At 40.2% G+C, this 21,682-nt stretch overlaps 3 protein-coding genes and 1 pseudogene across 5 annotated transcripts in view; 1 reads left to right on the top strand and 3 right to left on the bottom strand.

The window, feature by feature from the left end:
• LOC136262259 (uncharacterized) overlaps window positions 1-10,526 on the bottom strand; it is a 32,066-nt gene extending 21,540 nt beyond the window's left edge. Inside the window, exons 1-5 of one of the 2 annotated variants that reach the window (XM_066056474.1) lie at window positions 10,394-10,526; window positions 9,460-10,139; window positions 7,590-7,682; window positions 7,387-7,535; window positions 318-486 (exon numbers count right to left, since the gene is read on the bottom strand). In XM_066056474.1, the coding sequence (XP_065912546.1) occupies window positions 318-486; window positions 7,387-7,535; window positions 7,590-7,682; window positions 9,460-10,137 (1,089 nt within the window). In that variant the 5' untranslated portion in view covers window positions 10,138-10,139; window positions 10,394-10,526. The other variant, XM_066056473.1, reaches the window with a different exon arrangement.
• On the bottom strand, window positions 10,415-18,386 carry LOC136262264 (harmonin-like). Of its 2 annotated transcripts, none has more exons than XM_066056481.1 (20): window positions 18,249-18,386; window positions 18,036-18,161; window positions 17,915-17,982; window positions 15,833-15,916; window positions 14,833-14,892; window positions 14,642-14,783; window positions 14,040-14,148; window positions 13,960-13,984; window positions 13,845-13,911; window positions 13,526-13,599; window positions 13,353-13,437; window positions 12,953-13,012; window positions 11,981-12,904; window positions 11,884-11,927; window positions 11,727-11,832; window positions 11,630-11,683; window positions 11,369-11,581; window positions 10,869-10,903; window positions 10,654-10,700; window positions 10,415-10,608 (listed from the first exon to the last, which is right to left on the bottom strand). In XM_066056481.1, exons 2-20 carry the CDS (start codon window positions 18,129-18,131, stop codon window positions 10,544-10,546), a joined length of 2,358 nt encoding a protein of 785 aa, XP_065912553.1. In that variant the 5' UTR covers window positions 18,132-18,161; window positions 18,249-18,386; the 3' UTR covers window positions 10,415-10,543. The 2 variants fall into 2 exon arrangements, with proteins under 2 accessions (XP_065912553.1, XP_065912552.1); XM_066056480.1 differs by having other exon boundaries at window positions 18,222-18,360.
• On the top strand, window positions 18,167-21,134 carry LOC136262273 (carbonyl reductase [NADPH] 1-like; annotated as a pseudogene).
• Window positions 19,526-21,144, bottom strand: LOC136262271 (carbonyl reductase [NADPH] 1-like). The gene is made up of 2 exons (XM_066056491.1): window positions 20,837-21,144; window positions 19,526-20,225 (listed from the first exon to the last, which is right to left on the bottom strand). Exons 1-2 carry the CDS (start codon window positions 21,075-21,077, stop codon window positions 19,654-19,656), a joined length of 813 nt encoding a protein of 270 aa, XP_065912563.1. The 5' UTR covers window positions 21,078-21,144; the 3' UTR covers window positions 19,526-19,653.
• Between the last annotated feature and the right edge of the window lie 538 nt (window positions 21,145-21,682).

Below are 21,682 nucleotides of genomic sequence, written 5' to 3' on the forward strand. Positions count from 1 at the left end.
ACACACACTACACACACACACACACTACACACACACTACACACACACACACTACACACACACACACTACACACACACACACACACACACACACACACACACTACACACAACACACACACACTACACACACAACTGCTCTTTATGGTCACCTGAAAAGATACTTCTCTTAAAAAGATAAGTTTCCAGAGTGAGACAGTTATTGAGAAGAAATTCATGTACACACCTGGCATCATATTAGCCAGGGCACATTATAACATATGTACATACGTACACTAACAAACACCATGTGTTATACCACACTTAGTCTGTGATCTTACCTCCTCAAAGGTTTGCTGGCCTAAGGCAAGGAAAGGAGTGTAAACAGTCAAGCCTGGCAGGAACTTGTCAAACGTGTTTAGGAACTCAGAGATCAGGTGAGACTCAGTGGACTGGTCTATCCTCGACATGGCAGCAAATATTGATTGGTGGAATAGAAGTAACTGTTCACTATAGGATAAAATGTAATGTTAGGATAACACCAGGATACTATTGGATATCATATGACACTTAGAACCAGTCTGACAAAAACCTGGACTTTTAAGAATATCCTGTAACATATGATCCATCAGGATATGGTCAGGATAACAAGTTACAATACAATAACACAAAGGACACCACATTATTATCACCTAACTGAGAAATTAGTCCACTAATCAAATCACCAGCCATGATTAACCCCTCAAGCTACTAATGACATAGCATGCATTCAAAAGTTAACCCAATAAAAATGTATTTAGAATTGATAATTATTCCCTGTTAATGGCACAGCTCATTAAACTGAACAATGTCTCACATGTTTGGAACTGTTCATGATCAAGTAATCGACCATAAAATATTTGTAGTGAACTTTACCAAAAGGACAAACACTTCTTCCTAAAGGGATAGGACAAATTATAAACAATAACTTTCATTGGAGAGAGAAGTTAAAGTTCTTCTAGTTAGGTGCAGAATATTACGATCCCAACTGTAGTGGCCATAGCTGCTTAGTCACATGTCTAGACTGGACTATTGGTTAGTGCTTATGAGGACAGTAAATCACATAGCCTCATTTTAATCTGCAAGGTTTACCGGTTGTTTTAAGTTTTACATGTCAATAACTCACATAGCATCTAGTTACATATTTTAGTACTGATCTGGAGCTGATACCTCGTGTGTTTGTGTGATGATAGTGCAGGCAAATTTACCAACTTTGGTTAATGCTAATTAGCATAGATTATTTTTACAAAGAAAAACCATTGGGAAATGACTGCATTCTCTCTCCAAATTTATTTATATTGCATTGTATTAGGAGCCCGTAAGTGTTACAAGGCACAACAGGGCTCATGATCATATTGTAGTCCTTTGTAACACAACTGCTTAGTGATCTTAAACATAAGCATGTGCTTATAGAAGTAATGCGTAGCACAGTAGAAATGTGGGAGCTAAGGAATGTGGTGATTAATATTAGCAACATTTGGTATCCTTTCAAAGCCTATGGGAGTGAGGTAAGAAACCTTCACAGGAGGCTAAACTGTTCTGTTAGTTAGAGTTAAAGCACCGCCGCGTGTGTGTACGGAAAATACAGTATGAGAGGGTGTGTCGAGAGACTAATACAGCACGAGGCGAAGCCAAGTGCTGTATTTGCCTTGAGACACCCCCAAGTGCTGTATTTTTCGTACACACAAGCAAGGTGGTGCTCTAAGTGTTATATTGTACTTCCTGGTCGTCAGACTCGGAGCGATTATCTCTAGTACTCAAACCACTGTGATTTTCGGTGATCAGGATATCAGTAAGTGTTTAACTAATCTATTTCTAGTCGTAGAACAAACTAATAGGCAGTGTTGGGAGTAACGTGTTATGTAATATTATTACTTTTGTGGCAACTAAGTAATATAACAAAATACGCTATAAAAATGGGTAATATAACTCAAGTTATTTTACTTACAAATGTAACGCGTTACCTAAGTAATATAGTTACTGTAACGAGTCTAATAATAATATTACTACAAGTAACGAAGTTACTAATCTCGTTAGTTATCCTCTGAGTAACGCTTAGCCACAACAAAGCCTACTTAATGAAACTTATTCACCAGCTTCTTACTTAAAACCAAGATTTGCACATTGTCCAACAGCACAATCATGTCACGTGATAAAGTGGTAGTTTCACACGTGACAGCTCAAGGCTGTGGACACAAAGTAATATAATATGTAATATTATTATAGTTACTTTATTTTATGGGTAATATGTAACTGTAACTAAATAGTTCAGTTGCAAGTAATATGTAACTAGTTACTTTTACTAAGTAACTTGCCCAACACTGCTAATAGGATTAGTTTGGCTAGTTTTAGCGATATACAATGTCACGCACGTGATCAATCGTGCTGTCTTAGTGGATTCGTGTTTAAAAAGCTTCGTGATCAGACTATCAGTAAGTGTTTATATCTATTCCTAGCCTTAGAACGAACTTGTAGGATTAGTTTGGCTGGTTTTAGCGATTTACAGTGTGTTGTTTACATAACATTCCTTAAATAAAGTCTCCGCATAACTGTACTGTATTTGCCCAATTAGCTGCATAACTGTACTGTATGACTCATACAGTACAGTTATGCAGTTGATTAATACTGTATGGACAATAAGATACGCGGCATCGCTTTGATCCTCCCACGCAAAGTACAATATTTCTTATTAAATTGTAATCTTCAGGTTGTCAGCATCACAGTGGTATACATTGTGTGATGTGTCAGAAGACTCAGTGACTTTGTTTTCAGCATGTAGAAAGTCTACTTAGTGAGAAAAATGTTGTTACTATGTTTCTACAAGGCTGGGAATAATGCTTTGCGATATTTCATTTCGCTTCACCTTGATTCAGCAGGCTCACTATTAGTTGACATAAGATTACTGATTTCTCGATCACAACACAGCATCTTTCCAATTTTCATGTCATCATAGTAGTATATAGCAGTTGCACTATAAAAGCACATTCTCCCATGAAGTGTAAAGATCTTAGTCCCACAGGCTTAAGGCCTCCCAAAAGACTCTGGATGTTGCACAACCCATAATGAACATAGTAGTCATTATCACACCATGAATACGTCAGAAATTCCAAAGTTACTGCCTGTCTACAATAGTGATTACCACCCAATAACTCTAGAGAACTTTTTGGAAATGCGTGTTTACACAATAGGGGCACACATGGCAACACTAGGTGGGGTAACTTAATTCTTACAGCCTACTACACTGGGCTACTTGGAGTAGGGTAATTGAACACTGTAACTACAGTGGCTTACTTGCTATGAAGTGATGAGCAGCGACAAGTCATGTTTCTGTGTTTCAAATTTCTTGCCATGTGTTTAATTTTGATTGTGGGTATACTCACACAAGTCATATATGGCCTGATAGAAAATTTCATGACTAATACCATACCTGTTTCACTGCCCATACAAAAGTCTCAATAGTAGCAGTGAAATTTATCCCGTATTTCACTGGTAGTAGTGAAAAAGTTGTAATTGCAATTTCATTGGCTAGAATTTATGTTAACAATGTAGCGCCAATTGACGCGTGTTTAGTACATAGTGACAAATTAATTGCGTACATACATAGCAACGCTAATGCACAGCATGCGCATATGTAGCGAGTATGGTATTAACTGGGAATAGCATGGGTATAGCAGTGAAATTTGGGATAAATACCACGAGTGTTGTATTGGAAATGGTAAATTTCACTCGGCTTCGCCCCGTGAAATTTATCCCCATTTCCAATACAACACTCGTGGTATTTATCCCAAATTTCACTGCTATAAGCCGAGTGAAATTTACCATTTCCAATACAACAAGAGTGATATTTATCCCAAATTTCACTGCTACCCATGCTATTACTAGTACAAATCGAATAGAAGTTGTTGCAAGGTGATAGGAGCAACTACCATCAAGTTATTGACCATTTTATAAAGGTATGTAAAGGGCTTGCGTGTTTCCATACTAAAAAGTTCTTTTCATGGCTAGTTTTGGCCTCACCATTTAGCGTTAGGGTAAAACCCTAGGTATCATTTCAATCCTTGTTACATCACAAGTAGAATGATGTAAATTGCATAGCCATAGGATGGACGCTTTGAAAGTTACAGTTCTTTGTGCAAGGCATGCATATTTCTGGATTATGGGGGTTTAAGAGTTAACGAAGTCATTACTCATATATCAAACAAGCTGTTGTACTGTTTGATTGGTTAGTTAGGATGGATGATGACCACACCAAATGTTAGCCATGTTGTGACACTCAAAGGAGGTACTATCTAATTACAATGAGTGTGTTGATTGGGACAAATTGTTAATTATTGATCATTATGAACATGCACTGTTTAGGTTTAAGCTAAACTGGTTGTGTAGGGTGTCCAAGTCTTGGCTAAGTGTGCCAGCTTTGATAGCTGGCAATTAATAAGGTCACTGTGTAGTAAGGTCACTGTGTAGTAAGGTCACACTGTACCTCAATGAACTGCACACAGTGTAAACTGATTGTGTAGTACAATCCTGCTCAGAACTGTAACAAGTGGGTTGGCCCACAATAGCACATCCTGGGAGAACTCAACTAAATAATAACTTTATATCAAGCATAATGATCATTGCGGAGCACCCTTCAATTGTACTGGAGCACAAAGAGACATGGGCTGGTTCATAGCTTTGTTGCAATAGTAGCTTCAATTTCAGATTGTTGTGTCAAAGCACCTCATAAACAATTGGTTATTTATCACTGAATATTTGTTATTGTCTATTACTATTATTTAATAAGAGCACTCCCATGTTTGCATTGGGCCCACATGGCAAGCAAACAAGAGATGACTGATGTATAGCCTGTTAACCTATATACTGTGAGTCACCCAGAATGAGGTATTAGACAACTAGATCAGAACTGATTTCATGAGATCTAATAACACATCAATTATACTCTCAAATATCAACAAACATAAATGAAACATGTCGTGAATACAATACTATGAGCTGTATGCCTCCATAATTCTTATTAAAATAAAATAACTTACCCCCCCCTACAAATGAAGGAACTGTTCCCTATACAGAATACATACACATGTGGGAGTAGTGGGTCACCATGGAAACATATGCAATGTGAGACTGGAGCACATCAAGTCAGACATGTTTTGTTTATTGTAAACAACAGCTACAGGTACTGTACACCACACTGTATTGTGGTTTTTGAGTTCTTGAAGTCATAAGCATCATGTGCTAGTTCTTTAAATGTACTTCGGATGGTAGATGTTGAGTTGTAAATATACACTTTGCATTGCAAGAACTATACACACTGTCTATAAGCCAAGAAGAAGGCCACTAAAGTACACACACATGTAGAATGTATGCACATTGCCAGTGGTCACTTCAGTTGTTGTACAAACAATGATATTAGAGTGTAGCAACAAAGAAGCTCACAACATGGTTGTTATGGCTACTACATTGTACATAACAGCTGTGCACAGCACATTGTTCAAAATAGTGAAAAAGGGCCTGGGGTCCTGGCAAATATGCTACATACATACAGACTACCCTGTACTTTAGTCTCGCGTGCCAGACGGTTTGTGTGGGGGCGGTAAATAAACCGTCTGGTCACTGTTGCACACTTTCCGTGAACTCACTGGAATGCAATTAGATTACATCACGGTATTGTTTTGCACCAAGGATGATGTAATAATCGTTCCAATCACCTCTTTGAGCAGACTAAGATGATAATTGCACTGGTAATGTCCTGATGACATATTCGAAACATTGCTGAACGTCTTCCTAGACATTTTCGCCGTTTCACAAATTCGTAGTAAACCATAATCGTTCTTATACCTACGCTTTTAAGAGCCCTGTACTAGGGAAACAAAGATCCTAAGCCCACGGCGTTGTTAAACTTTCGAAAAAGTAATCTGTAGCCAAGATTCAGTTCTTTATTACACTAAGAATTTGAATTATTAGTGTTTGTTTCGTCACAGAGTCCGCGAAGCGATCTGATTGGCTCTGCCAGCATTCCGGCAGTGGTCCCGGAATGTGTGCAACAGTTACCAGACGGTTTATTTGCCGCCCCCACACAAACCGTCTGGCATGCGAGACTACCTGTACTTGCAGCACGCACAGTACATTATATAATACAACACCATGTTCTAGAACAAACTACACACGTACATGCACACACACATGGCGCTACATCCTTCTAGAACTGATCTTGTTTGCATACACTTCCAATAAGAAAGGAACACCACACCAGCAAACAGCTAGGGGAATGCATGGTCCTAATGACATCATCACTTAGCCACACTACACAGTGTTTAAAGTATTTGATGGACACTGCTGTGGAGATGATTTCTGTCTGTACAAAGGACTAATTTAGCAAACTACAAGTTCATGATTGATGTCACTACTTCACTAGGGACCCAAAAGATGGTGGGAAACCTTAGAATATACAACTGTAGTTGTCAAGTGTGTAAATCCGTGCGCATGCGCGCACACACCCACATGCACACACTACACACTGTTCTATTACAGAAGTAGCTGCAATGTCAACAAACTCTTTCAGTGTTCTACAAACACAATCAACACTTCACAACCAGCTCCTGTAGTCACAAGGCCTCAGTGGCCAGTGATACCAGTAGGAACAAGGTGTGATCACTGCCAGTCAACATGGTCACACCATTACACCTTGTCATACCAATCAATACCATTACACCATGTCTTTACTGGTACAAATTAGCTTAATCTGATTGGACTGTTTTAAGAATAGTGACAACAATTTAAATAATGATGTGTATGTACCCACTATATATGTAACCCACAATCAATCCTTTAAATAATAAATCAATTGTGTTGTAAGCAATATACTGGTTGTTATTTAACCACTAGTTAAACTCAAAAGTAATTCATCACTCTTAGATCAAAGTGGCTTGGAATATAAAAGTTCCAAACTTGGCTGGTTTACAACATAACCATCTACACAGGTAGTCACTAAGTGGGTCGTACTGTATACACAACCACATACACACAACCTTCATACAGCACATGTGGCCCAATAGCTCACTGTTATATGTTCCAGTATATAAAGTATACCACAAGTGCCTGTGTAGGCTGCAGCAACAATAACTACGTAACACCATTACACTGCTGAGTATCAAATTTTTATTTTTCATGGGTTAAATTTTTGAGGAATGAAGTTTGCTGAAGTTTTCACGAAAGACCTTCCAAGGTACACAGCTATTATCAAGGACAGTAGACCACACAGCGGAGTGAAAACTTGTCTATCACAACTTCTCAAATAATAAACCTCTAAGATTGGTAGACACACTACCCCACAGCACTTGTTTGACATGGCAATACACAAACAATACTCACCAGTTTAGGAATATCCCATCTAGTTGTAGCAAGGGCAGGACATGGGGACGACATGCCGAAAACATTTTCATTGGTAGGAAGAACTGTCTAACTAATGTTAATAAGCCGTTAACGTATGTCCTTTCTGAGTCCATGAACAAATGGAATATCTGTGGTGAGTTTGGTAACCATGATGTAACTAGGGGATCATGTGAGCTGCTCACCTGTACACCACTGTCAATTCCCTCCATGTCTTCAAGTTGTTGTTGAAACTTGAGGGGAGCTAGTTGCCTTAACCTGATTGGCTGGATGGGCTCCTATAAAAGATTTACCAACTTATATCATGTGTACAGTAAGTATAATGTGTACTGTATGTGGAACCCACTGCAGTCTCTGAAATGTGAATTCGGCCTGAAATTAGGCCACCTCATTAAGGACACCTCAGGATGGTCCTAAGGTGTCCAGAATAGATGGCATTCCACTAAAAGTGGTCAGAGGATGTTTTATGTTAGCAGTAAGGAAATTACAAACTAGTTTACTACGAACTACTGCACTTAACCCTTAACTGTCACGAGATACTTAATACTAAATCACAAACTTTAACAATAAAGTCTTCACAGAATATAGTACAATACTTCACCCTCCACAACTCCATACACACAACTACAGGCACACACACAACTACAGGCACACACACAACTACAGGCACACACACAACTACAGGCACACACACAACTACAGGCACACACACAACTACAGGCACACACACAACTACAGGCACACACACACATACAGTACTCAACAGATGAAATGTATCTACATTAATTTTCTGTAACTTAAGTAGTCTACATGGAGATACAAGTCGAGCCAGTTAAGGTACTCTTAATTGTTACAAAAGGACAATAGGAGGTCACCATCGTTCAAATTGAGCGAACAAACATATCCAAGGTGGTAACTTGCAGAACGTTCCCAGTGTATACCAGGGCTGGGTGAAAACTGATATATTAACTGTTGAGATACCTAGCATACTGAAGTGAAGAAAGACGTGTCCTTATATATAAGCTACTATTTACTTGACTAAAACTTGCCGGTTATGCTACATCGAGACATGTAATACTGATTATCGTGATAAAATGGTTTTCACTATCAGGTAGAGATTCCTTTCATTATCCCACAGTACAGCACTGGCCTGTACTGGGTTTAATCGAGGTCATGACAACATTGTAATGTTTTCAGTAGCCTGACACATTTCAGACTTGCCCTAAATAGACCACTACATTTTACACACACTACATAATCATCCTATTATCAGCCAATACCTAGTATATGGTTATAAGACTTCCATTTAGGGAAGTTCCCACACTTTGAAAGTAAACAAAAACTTTGCTCCTACACAACCAAATACAGTATACCATTGCTGGTATATGTGTACAGGATAAAACATTCAGTGCGTCTAACCAAACGCTCCAAAACAGAAACAAACCTCAATAATAAGGACAGTTCAAACAAGAGGAAACTCTTTAGCAAAATGGACCAAAAATTCTACAAAGTGCCAGAACTAGGTGTTCCCTTGATATATGGTATTGTAAGGTAAACCACTAGGTCAACAGCACCCAAGTGTTAACAATCTTATAGTTTATACTTGTACAAGCTCCATGTAAACATCCCAGATTTTGGCTAACAGTGTTGGGTTAATTCTCTACATCAAGATTCCTAGTTTTTTACCAGTTTAACTAAAAATGGTCTGTAAAGGAACAAATGCCTGACTGTTAATTTGTAGTCCCCATGAAGTCTGGAGTCTAATAAATTATGTGTACTGCATGGACATGAATGGGTCTATTGCCCAATGTGTCTGTATTTTGCTGACTTCTGTGCAAAGAAAACACCAATCTGTATGTAAAGTCTTCTGCTACATGTCTACCCAGCCTCCTGTGTACTACTCAATTGCCTACAACACCTAGACTATACCCCGTTACTCTGGGACGGACTGCAACACACACACACACACACACACACACACACACACACACACACACACACACACACACACACACACACACACACACACACACACACATGAACACAACACATTACCTTAGTGTATTGTTGCACTTGTACTCCCTCATCCTTGCTAGTCTTTGCTGACTGTAATTGTTGTTTTAACAGTTCATTTTGCTTCTCTAACATTTCTATCTTCTTCAACAGTTCACCTTGCTCCAGTGACCGATGACGCAGCTCCATTGTACCAATGTCACTCTGAGCCTTGTCATAATTCACTCCCCACTCAAACCCTCCGTCCTCATCACTGCTTCCATTTGTACTGACAGACGACAAGTGATTATTATTCCGATTATCAGCCAGCCCATCCATACAGACAGGTTCACTAGCTCTCCTGTAGTGTTCTATCGTCTCATGATGTTCAGGTACTCTTAAAGGATGAAATATATCATCATCATCAGTATGGTAACCGTTGTGATGTGTGGCTGTATTGAAGTCCACAATTTGGTAGTGACCATTAGGGATGTACTCTGACTTGGGACGTGCTACTGCCCTACGCTGAGCTAGCGGACTAGTCACCTGTGTGAATCCGCTCTTGCTGCGAGGGCGGGTGAACAAATCCATATCTTCAGTGTCGTGATTATTGTTAACGTCTGAATTTGTCGTGTGAGCACCACGAGCGACGTGCAGTTTCACTCCACTACGCTTCTTTACTTCTGATATATAAGCAAACAATTTCAAGGGTAGGCCATGCGAGTTGACATCGCCATTCATACCTGTGAGAAAGAGAGCTCTGTTAGACAATATAAACCACACGACGAACACACACAAACTCGTGCAATAGTAAACCAGCCCACTCCTTAAACAAAGCCTAAACAACCTTCTTCTAAAGCATCTGAACCAGTCGATTCGCTACTGGAATCCATGACGCTGACAGAGGGCTGGAAACAAGTACGCTGAGAGACTAACATTCAAGATAACTGGGATGTAACACTATGATCACGTACTTAACACAATTACAGCTACATACCCTGGTAGACGCTTTAAGGAGTTCTCTTGATAACAACATTATCGGATAAAGGAACACTACACTGGCGGAAGCCATCCCCCGGTAATATGAATGTGCACGTGTTAATGTACGCATGCGTAATTATCAAATTAGCTAGCTACCAGAGTCAGTTTATGATGGGAACTTGGGCAAGAACTGGTGTGCTTTGTTAACATCAGAGGTCTTCAACGTGTGACCTGCATGTACACTAAATTAAGATATATTTACCACCACAATTTCACCTGTATGGCTTCTCCTACTGTGGTGCGCATAATCATGTGCTTCCTTCCTGTTGTTATATAACATGTTAATTAGTATGAAGCATTACATCACAGTAAAACCAGTCTACTATATACTAAATGGTAAAGCTGGTGATCTGCCTAATCCAGCCATCTGCTTTATATTTCAAGAGACCAGCAAATTAAAATAGACAGGTTTCACTGTATATCACTCTTACTTGGGCAGCTCTGCAATCACCAAGTCAATTGATGTCTGCAAGGGGGAGAGATGGCTATATTAATTACATATCAATAACTAGTTATAGGTAACACTTTATGGGTGGTCCAGAATTATGAGGTAGTCTCAACGAACCATGAAAATGACTTCATTACACAAAAGGAGTTGTATGGGTTCTAAATTATAAATTATATGGGCTCTTAATTATACGGATTCAATTAGTGTATGACTTTGTAGTTCTTTGTATGTCCTATATGACCAGACTAAAGGGGGCTACAGACTACATGAGTTGGTTTGTAAAGTAGACAAGGGTGGACATTATGATACATGTCGTGTAGGACTTTGTATCACTGTAGATCTTGGGATAACTGAAGTCTAGCGATTAATATTAGCTACAACCAAGAGTCCATGATAATATCTTTATTCTAGATTTTTGGTAAGTTTCTCTGTATTCTAGTAAAATGGGCAGGTCAATAACTGGCTTTGCTGTAAATATCTCACTGATTCCATGTCCATGGCTCTTTGTAGCGCAGCCACAGCCTCTTCATGTGTCACATCTATCAAGCTAATACCATCAACAACTAGGATCTGGTCCCCCACAGTCAGCTTGTCATAACGTGCTACAGCTCCACCCTCACGAATAGCTGATATGAAGATACTTCCACCAAGAGCTGTATTGCTACCACCTCTGATAGCTATTTTCAGTGGAGCATCCTACAAAGTCAGTATACCTGACTATACTACTATTAGAGTACTACCCACCTTTGGTACAGTGTGGAAAACTACCTTCCTTCCCTTCAGAACTTCATCACTAAACTGTTGTTATTAATGATGTTATGTCACAGTGGTACTAGCTTACTTCCATATTACTAGGGTGAATATCCATTACGAGATGGTCTACACTGGGATAGCTAACTATACTGTCATCCAGATTAGTCTCTGTAGAATCATCAATTATTTCAACACTGTATTGCATGAATGGTGACACATTATTATATCGTATATAAGGTAATTACCTGTCTTTAAAGCCCGCCTTTTTGTTTGACTTTTCTTTAGGTTCCTTTTGTGTATTGTTATATGAGTAATAAAACAATGAAAAGCTAACACACCCACCTCCATATTAGAAGACACAGACACTTTCTTCAGGGCAGATCTAGAGTTGGCTGGTTTCTTGTCTACACCTACAGTCACTGGAACATCAGTTGAGTCTTGTTTACCATCACTATCATCTTCAACTGGGAACTGGTAGTTCTGATAATCTTCTGCTAACTTTTTGCTAGCATCATCATCTTCCTCTGGTATAATTGATGAAGTTTTTGTAGTTGCCGTTTCCTCTTGTTCTCTTTGTTGTGCCTTCTTCAACATCTCCTCTTGTTTGCTCTGTAGCTCATCCATGTTGAGGTTAAATTTGTCCATATCTTGAGTGTCACCACCGCTACCTTTCTGTTGATCAAACAAGTGAGCTAGGGAAGTAGGGACATCCCCTATTGTAGTGAAGTCAACTGAATGACGTGCTGTAATTGAAGCATCAAGGATACGACCCGATACATTTAACAATGACATATCCTGATCTTGTGCACTGGTGTCTGCATCTTTTGATTCATCATTGTTATCAGTGTTGGGTTTGGCATTTGCCATCTGCATTAACGTAGGCAGGGCTAGGGTAGGTCCATATCCTAAGGCAGCTGGGGATGCAATGGTTGGTGCTCCCTTTGATGGTAATGCCTCCATATCCAACATCGACAACCTGTTAGCAACCTTGCCACCTGCTGTGGATTGTTTTGCCTTTCCTGTCTGTGGTTGTTCTCCCTCACGTGGTTTTAGGGTAAAGGCTGAGTGATAGTCTAGCTGAATATCAGGTGTAATCTCAGCATCAATGTCAAAGTCTTGAGGAAGGAGCTCAAAGTTATCAGGAGGGTGAGCCAATGGGTCATAATGGCCACCACCTTGTCCATGAGCAGCACTTCTCTTACGATTATCCTTCACCTTCACTGTCAGCATCAGTGAACTACCTGATATCTTGAATAGCTCAATAGCCTGTTAGCATTAGTACATGGTGACCATATTGTGTGTATACTGGAGTACCTCTTGATGGGAGATGTTCACTAAACTTTCTCCATTCACTTCAATCACCTCATCACCCGGCTACAGTACATAACCACATGATGTGTACAGTTATTGTGGAAGAGGACACTCAACGCTTTGAGGCTAGCAGATATAATAATTTCAGCCTAACTTGCATGCAAACTTGAAAGGATCATTGCAGACAGCATGTAATGTCCAAAGTATATAGTTAGTAATACAGTGAAACCTTATTAATATAGGACCAAAATATATAACAAGGTCATGAAGTGCACCTTATCATTGTGTATGGGACCTACTACAAGTATCCTGACCAACAATGTCTAAGGTATCATTATATATGTACATCATAATTCTTGTTTTACTGAACAAACAACAGACACATCAGGTGTTCTAGCACTACCTTTAGCCCAGCATTGTCAGCAGATGAGTTAGGTATCACCTCAACTATCACCACACCACTCTGACTGTTGGGTCCTGTCTTGATACTGTACCAGTACAGACAGGTTAGCAGGATTAGCAGGATTAACAGAATTAGCAGGATTAACATGACTGTCATTGTTATGTTAAACTTACCTTATCCCAAGGCTTTCCCCCTCTTGTGTGATCTGTATCCTCTTGGTGCTCTTGAGGATGGGACCATCACTGGCCTATGTGTCAAGAGATAGTTAGGATGACTGGTTAGTGGGAAAAGTTTCAGTGAAGGTTTAAAAGTGAAAAAAAATGATGTAAAAAAATCAGCAAGCTTGATAGGAACTAATTTATTTCTGAGCAGCCAGCACTGCTGATGATGTGCTCAGGAAAAAAATCATACTGATGTATGTTGGTATGTGTAAGGTTTGACACTTTGTAATATTAAGCTCCGTTCAAAGTGTCATTATACAAAGATTATTACCAGTCGTGATCGAGACACTTTCCTGTCTATACCGACTGCCTTCCATACTATCTCACGAGTGTCCCCTCTGTGTGAAGACCACGTGATCATTTATAACATCCAGTGATAGACTCACTTTTGCTCTGGCAACATCCCAACAACTGTAACAACAAAAATATGGTAGATAATAAGAGCAATGTCTTACTAGTCCTTCACCTTTACAACTCAACAACAATTTCCTCCTCATCTTCATCAAATTGATCACCTCATCATGTGTCGAATCACTGAGAGTGAATCCGTTAACACGAGTGATCTCAAACCCAACCTGTTGAGTAATGAAACAACGTACACATCTCTTATACTGATTAGTGTAAAGACTAACAAGTTCTTTTCTACTGTATGTATGTAACTTTAGCATGTTATCATATAACCAAAGGAAGTACTGCATACAATATAACATTAAGATATAGTGAAGCCTTTTATTAGGACCATCGGCCTCAATAATGAGGTGACTTATTAATGAGTTAAGTGAGGTTTCTCTGTACCCTAATAGAGCAGTCACCACTCTATTAGAATATTCAGTTGATCATGACCAGTGAAAAAAATTAAAGAATTATCTCAGAACCGTTATAATCCCAAGCTTGTCTAAAAATATCATGCATATTTGATGTATGTAAATTCAACACTAGGTACACTTGTCCAGTGTGACCATGGCCTGATTGATATAGATTATATTCATGCATCCTTCCCACCCTGGAAGTAGTGAAGGCTCTAAATGATAACTTCCCATGTCTTAAAGTGACAAATAAACTATTGACCTTCAATCCAGCTTGAGCAGCCTTAGATGATGGTAACACTTCAGACACAAACACACCACACCCATACTCTAGTCCACCACGTACACTAAACCCCAAACTCTGATCATCTTTTTGGAACAGCTGCACCTCCTTGTGCTCATTACTACAATAGTGTTGTTATATCATGTGATCACTACATCATGTGATCTTACGATGGAATATGAGGTATTAGTGAATCATATTCATCTCTTAGTCGTGATGGTACTAGTGCCCTATAACAGATGATAACATGTTATAATCACAATAAAAATAGTATAAAGGCAGAATAAACAGTGCATACTTATCATGAAGCAATGGGTAAGTATCTATACATTTTCTGTCCCTGATGACATAGCCTATACCTATATCTAACTATAAGTTCTATTCAAAACAACTACAAACAATATCTAAACAGAGTTTTAAGCAGTATCTACATTAAAATGTGTTGTTTTCTTTAAAATATGGGTTGTGGCTTTATGACATGATTGGTTCAAAATTACAGTGTTACCACTTATATATATCATAAAACATATATTAGCCTGAGGGTATGTTAGCTGTGTAAAGTGTTTCTAGCGATTTTCATTAATGACAAAATAATATGTCAGTATTTCACATAATGCTACACTATAACTAAAATAGCTTATGGACAATCACATAATTAGTATATATAGTCAATTTGACACTATGTACACATTACATTGCCATGGTATTGATGACTCAGTGTGAGATTAATAATCGTGTCAGTGAAAAATTCACTTAACCATGTTTTCTACAGCTCAACAAGTTAGCTGCATGTCAAAATCCTAGATATGTGTTATTGTGGGTTTATTTTGTAAAGAGTTAAATCCTACCTGTCGTACTACTACATGAGTACATTTATTGGAAACAGTGGAATGAAATTGTGTACAACGGAAACTAAACTGATGGCAATTAATGAAGCATTAAATAAACCTGCAGCTGTACTCTGTAAAAGCTGAAATATCTCCCGACACCAAAGATGTACAACATTGTCACCATTGGTGGCCGCATTGAGACATTTTGGTGTCCTGTGAACACTTCAGCTTTTACAACATATCTCCGCAAATCAAACACTGTATATTATACACTAAGGTTGCCACTTTTAACATACTACATTAAAACCTTCCTCATGCATTGAATGGAACACAACTTTACCTCACTGCCAAATATACTGGTCTTCTACGAGGTGAGTTAAGAACTTTCTTTAGACTATCCATCAGGTCTTCAACAGCTAGTGACCTGGAAGTAATGATTATGTAACTGTGTGTCACTGTGCGTGTCACTGTGTGTGTCACTGTGCGTGTCACTGTGTGCGTTTGTATGTATGCATGACCAGATGAATGAACATTTCAAGGCTCCAGGATATGGCAAGACATAAGTGTTTTATGAATGGAAGATCATGATGGTTTTTATCAACTCAGTCTGCCACTAGACAGAAGGACAGACATCACCTTATGGTGGCCTGCTATCCAGTCCAGGTTCAGATCCAGGTATGGCCAGAGACTGCTTTTTTTTCTCTTTGTCACTGGGTATAGAGAGACAGAGTCTGATCTGTACTCTCATCTTGACCTGTCACGAGGTTATGTCACAAGTATGATGATGCAGTATTACTGGCTCCGTGTGCTTAAACTCCATTGTGATAAAAATATCAAAGCACAACAACTACCTACCCAAGAATCACTAAAAGACTTTAAACTCTAAAGCAGATTTAGATATTGATAATTAATTCAAATGCATGCTTGTGATTCATAGACTCAAGTGCTTACTATTTGAAAACATAATAATTACTATATTTTGTTTGTTAACATTTATTCGGGTGGTGACAAGACAAATGTGAAATCCAACTCTCTTTTCTCCCTATATACCCAATAACAAAGAGAATAAGTGGCGTGGCCACATGAGACTCTGTGCATGCGTACGTGTGTGTGTGTGTGTGTGTGTGTGTGTGTGTGTGTGTGTGTGTGTGTGTGTGTGTGTGTGTGTGTGTGTGTGTGTGTGTGTGTGTGTGTGTGTGTGTGAGTGCATGCATCTGTGAGTGTGTTGTGTGTAGGTGTGTGGGTCGGCATTTTATTAACACTATGTTGGTCAGTACCTCCACCACGGGCAACGGCCTTTAGCCAGCTAAGCTGATGACAATCACGAGGTAAGTCCAGGATACTGCCTGATGGTATCACTTGATACACACCAACCTGGTGCCCCTGTGGAGGTTTTGCAAGCCTCCCATGGGAAACTGAAGTCAGCACTTAGGACAGGCACAGCTAGGTAGACATTGTCATAATGTTAGGGCACATGCTGCTGCTGGAGTTCAATGGGTCCTCTGGAGCTGTGCCATGACCATTGCCAGTAAACCAGGTGTGTGCTGGTGGCATGACTGTCCACTTTTGCTGCTGTCTGTCTCTTCCAATTAGGAAGGCCGCATGACCCGGAATCGGGTGGCTTGCGGATCAAGTCATGATGGGGTTGGCCTTTTTTTTTCAGCCCTTCTAGGTATTTGTCCCATTTCACTTTAGGATATTTAGCTCAAAGATTTTCGTGTAGGTTCCTGACTATGGGTAAACACCTCGTACAGGCTCTGCCTTCTGTGTACGCCCTCCAGTGCCTAACTGGTAAAGAGGATAAGAATAAAGAATAAGAAGAATGACCCAAAGGGGGTAGCAGAGAAGGAATGTGTGTGCACGCGTGTGCGTGCATGTGTGTGTCCACAGCCAGCCCCCCCGTGGCGGACACACGTACAGTAACTCATCACCTGTAGGTGGTTAATGGCAGCACCCCTGGCATTGCCACATGAGGTAGGGTCCCCTTGTATTGGCCTTGCAAGTTAACAAGATGGCTTTATATTATGACTAAAGTCCTTGCAATTGTCTACGGCCTATCAACCCTCCTAGGGGTCCTCTCACCCTGCCTAAGTTCCAATAACTTGTAAAATAGATTACTCAGTGTCCCCTGACTAGTATTAGTATTATTAATTACCGGTAAAGGCACTGCCTGTATAGGTGAGTTCTCTCTCCTAGCCTATATTAATGGCTTGTAAATGGGTTATTCAGCATCCTTTGGCAGGGTACATGTGAATGTGTACCTTCCATCATAGATACAATATACTTTATAGTATATCTATGCTTCCATGGAGGGTTGGGGCGAAGATTATGATCTCAATGGTCTCCAGACAAGCGGGAGGGGGGGGGGGGGGGGGGGGGGGGTGTGCGTGCGTGCGTGTGTGTGCGCGCGTCCATAACTTACGAATGAAAATCTTTCAGTGCTTGCTGCAAAGATTCCCGTGCCTCAGCAGTCTCGATATGTGTAGCGACCTGACGTGGAACTAAAATGCATAGCAACATCGGAGTTTCATTAAGTTCCTTACCATCCTGCGATACGCAGACAGCACGGCTTTCTTATCCGGGTAGTTAGAACCAGTGAATGGATGCTGGGTAGGGGTGAACGGTGAGTCTGTCGCCATCGTATTTTGCTAAAATTCAGCAGCCACACCCTGCAATACAAATAAATAATTTCTTGTGCGCGTGTTTATGTAAACGCATAGTTGCGTAACCTTGGAGGCACTAAATTGTAAACAAACCTTCGTTCATCATCTATGATGGCTCAAGCCGCAAAGGTAGCGATAGTGACGGGGTCCAACAAGGGAATAGGACTAGCTATAGTTCGTAGAATGTGTAAGAGTTTAGTGGTGACGTCATGTTAACAGCACGAGACGAGTCACGTGGGAGGACAGCAGTCACATTACTGGAAGGGGAGGGGCTGCAGCCTAAGTTCCACCAACTGGATATTGACTCACGTGGTTCTATTGCTGCATTCAAAGAATCCCTTGAGAAGAGTTATGGAGGTAGACCATATTTAGTCTACACATACAAGCACACATGTTTCTCAACTGATGTAGAGGGAAACTTCATTACTTTGAAGCACTGTCCTGGGATCATAGTCCACAGATCCATGGCTCTGTGATTAGGCCACTCCAAATTGACAGCTTGTTTCTCATCCACTGCCTACATGACTTTTCTAGCAAGCCAAGAAAATTCCATTTTTTTACCCTTTCTAAAAATCAAGTCTAACACAAGTAAAATAATTACATTTATCAAGATATTTATGGTCTACAACCTAAACAACATAATGTCAAGTATTTCTGTATAATAATCATAGAAACACTTTTACGGATAATAGATTTCCTGTGTTTACACAGGAAATCAATTTGGAATGGTTTTATACTAAAATGTTCCTGATGGCACCTTTTAATTTTACACCTAAGTGGGACCACACTAATATTGTAAAGCCCTACAATGCCTACATGTAGTGTTTTCTGTTCTAGGTGTTGATGTTTTGGTGAACAATGCTGCTATAGGATATCAACAACCAGCTGGTGTGTCCTGGTCTGATCATGTTACTTCCACCATCAACACTAACTTTACTAGTACACTAAACCTCACCAGGGCCTTACTACCCCTCGTAACGCCTCATGGTAGAATTGTAATGGTGTCCTCACAGTACGGAAGACTGAAGATATTGCAACCAAATCTTCGGGAGAAGTTCTCTTCAGACAGTTTAACAGAAGCAGAGTTGGCAGCATTGATGGACCAGTATGTACAAGATGCTGCAGCTGGTAAACACGAAGCTAACGGATGGTCGTCATCAGCTTATGGGGTTTCTAAAGTTGGAATAAATGCCTTGACCAGAGTGTTAGCCCGTGAGCTGTCATCAAGCAATCAAACAGACATCATGGTCAACGTATGCTGTCCCGGCTGGGTTAGAACTGACATGGGAGGACCCAGTGCCCCTTTGAGTGCTGACCAGGGAGCAGAAACACCTGTATATCTGGCAATGTTGCCCCCTGGATCTCCTCAGGATTGTTTTGGTCAAGGAAGAGGAAAATAACATACTAAACCATCACACGTACACACTATTTAATAATTGTGTTAACTGTTAAAAAGTAGTGTACTGTAATAGCCTTCAGTCTAATTAATCAACATCAGTCACCATTGGATTGTTTTCTTTTCCCCCCAGAATTCACCAGTAGGGGAACCAGCAGGTAGCAAGGCCAGATGTACTGGTGTCTCGGCTCCTTGGTCTGCACTCAGTGTGGCATTGTCACCCGCCATGTCCGTCCTACACCACCCTGGACAACAAGCATTTACAAGGATGTCTATCTTCCCACTGGCAGTCATCTCCCGAGCAATAATCTTAGTGAAAGCAATCATACCGACTTTAGAGACACCATAAGCTGTTGTTGGCCATCCCTTAGCTTCATGGTTCCCAGCTGCAACATCTTGTACAAACTGATCCATTAATGATACTAACTGTGGCTCTGTGAGGCTGGGGGATGAGAACTGGTTCTGAAGATGAGGCTTAACTATATTCAATTTGCCTGCCCTCGATGCCACCATCACAATCCTGCTGTGTGGCTTCATGAGAGGTAACACTGCCCTTGTGAAATGCAGGGTCCCTGTGAAGTTTGTCCTCACTGAATTGGTAGCCTGTTCAATGAAGGGAGCAGTTGAGGCTTTCTTGTATGCCATCCCAGCATTGTTGATCAGTACATCCAGACCTGTAGTGGATACACCGTACATGTGTGCAGTATTTATTAGGTTTGACTTTACAGCATACAGAATTACAATGGTACATAGTTACAACAGATTGGTGACTACAGGTATGCTGAAGGTCCACTGGCAACCTGTGCCAGTGGCCTAAAATAATTACAATTGGTTAGTTATAGTTATATAGTGATTAGTTATGCACTTGTCAATTTCATGCCTCACCTGAGGGGGGGATCAAGGAGATTTGACAAATCTTGGTGTCAAATTCCCTACTTCTGGGGCAAAATCGACTGTCAAATCCCCCACTATGTCCCCACCCCATAGTAGGGGATTTGACAACACCTCAAGGATGACTAAGTGCATATGTCATGCATGCGACTAGTAATAAACCTGCCCTGTAGCTAGCTAGTAAAATTATAGCAAGTGTGATTTTATTGTTTAGAAATGCGACTACCGAAAATCGGTCAGTGAATTGGATAACTGTTGATTGCCCCAGGGGTGGGGACAAGAAGCAATATCAAATCCCCACCTGGGGTGTGGGGACTCCCGGGGGTGGGGCATGAAATTGACAAGTGCAGTAGTAGAACATGACATGCATGTAATGAGTACCTATATGATATACCTCCATAACTCTTCTCAATGAATTCTTTAAATGCAGCAATAGAATCACGTGAGTCAATATCTAACTGGTGGAACTTAGGCTGCAGCCCCTCCCCCTCCAGTAGTGTGACTGCTGTCCTCCCACGTGACTCGTCTCGGGCTGTTAATATGACATCACCACTAAACTCCTTACACATTCTACGAACTATAGCTAGTCCTATTCCCTTGTTGGACCCCGTCACTATCGCTACCTTAGCAGACATCGCAATTTGATACAAAGGTGAGCACTATTTAGCATAAGCACGTGAGAAAATCGGAAATCTAATTATCCGAAATTCCGCTTAACTGAAAGCTCGACTTAGCTTTACAGCTTGCATGCGCGTACAAAAAAGCACAGGTGGACTTTGTACCCCTGGCCCCTCCCACTGTTGCCCCTTGGACTGATTTATGATTTATTTATGATTACTGGGCAGTCACTGCTGGTGTGTTCAGGAAAAAAGGGGAATTACAGTTTGGGATGTAGTTGATCTGTTTACCTGTTGAGAAGCCATGTTACAATTGTTTAGTTTTGTATGTAGTTTTTTTTTTTTTGGTCTTGCCAGGGCTCCATACTTTTTAGTAATAACTTGGTAACCCTGAGACTGGACTCCTGACCCCTTGTAATTATTTGTTCATGTAATTGTCAATTATTATGATGTTTATCTCTCTCATTAGCATAGATTATATATTCCATGGTATTAGGTACAATTATATACTAGTGTGGTGCTGATTGTTAGTAAAGTGTGATTGTATGTTACATCATAATTTGTCATCTCTAAAATACAGGTATAGTCAGTTCTCCATTCTTTGATTGATCTTGAGTAAAATG

This window comes from Dysidea avara, chromosome 7, assembly GCF_963678975.1.
Source record: "Dysidea avara chromosome 7, odDysAvar1.4, whole genome shotgun sequence".
Taxonomy (NCBI): domain Eukaryota; kingdom Metazoa; phylum Porifera; class Demospongiae; order Dictyoceratida; family Dysideidae; genus Dysidea; species Dysidea avara.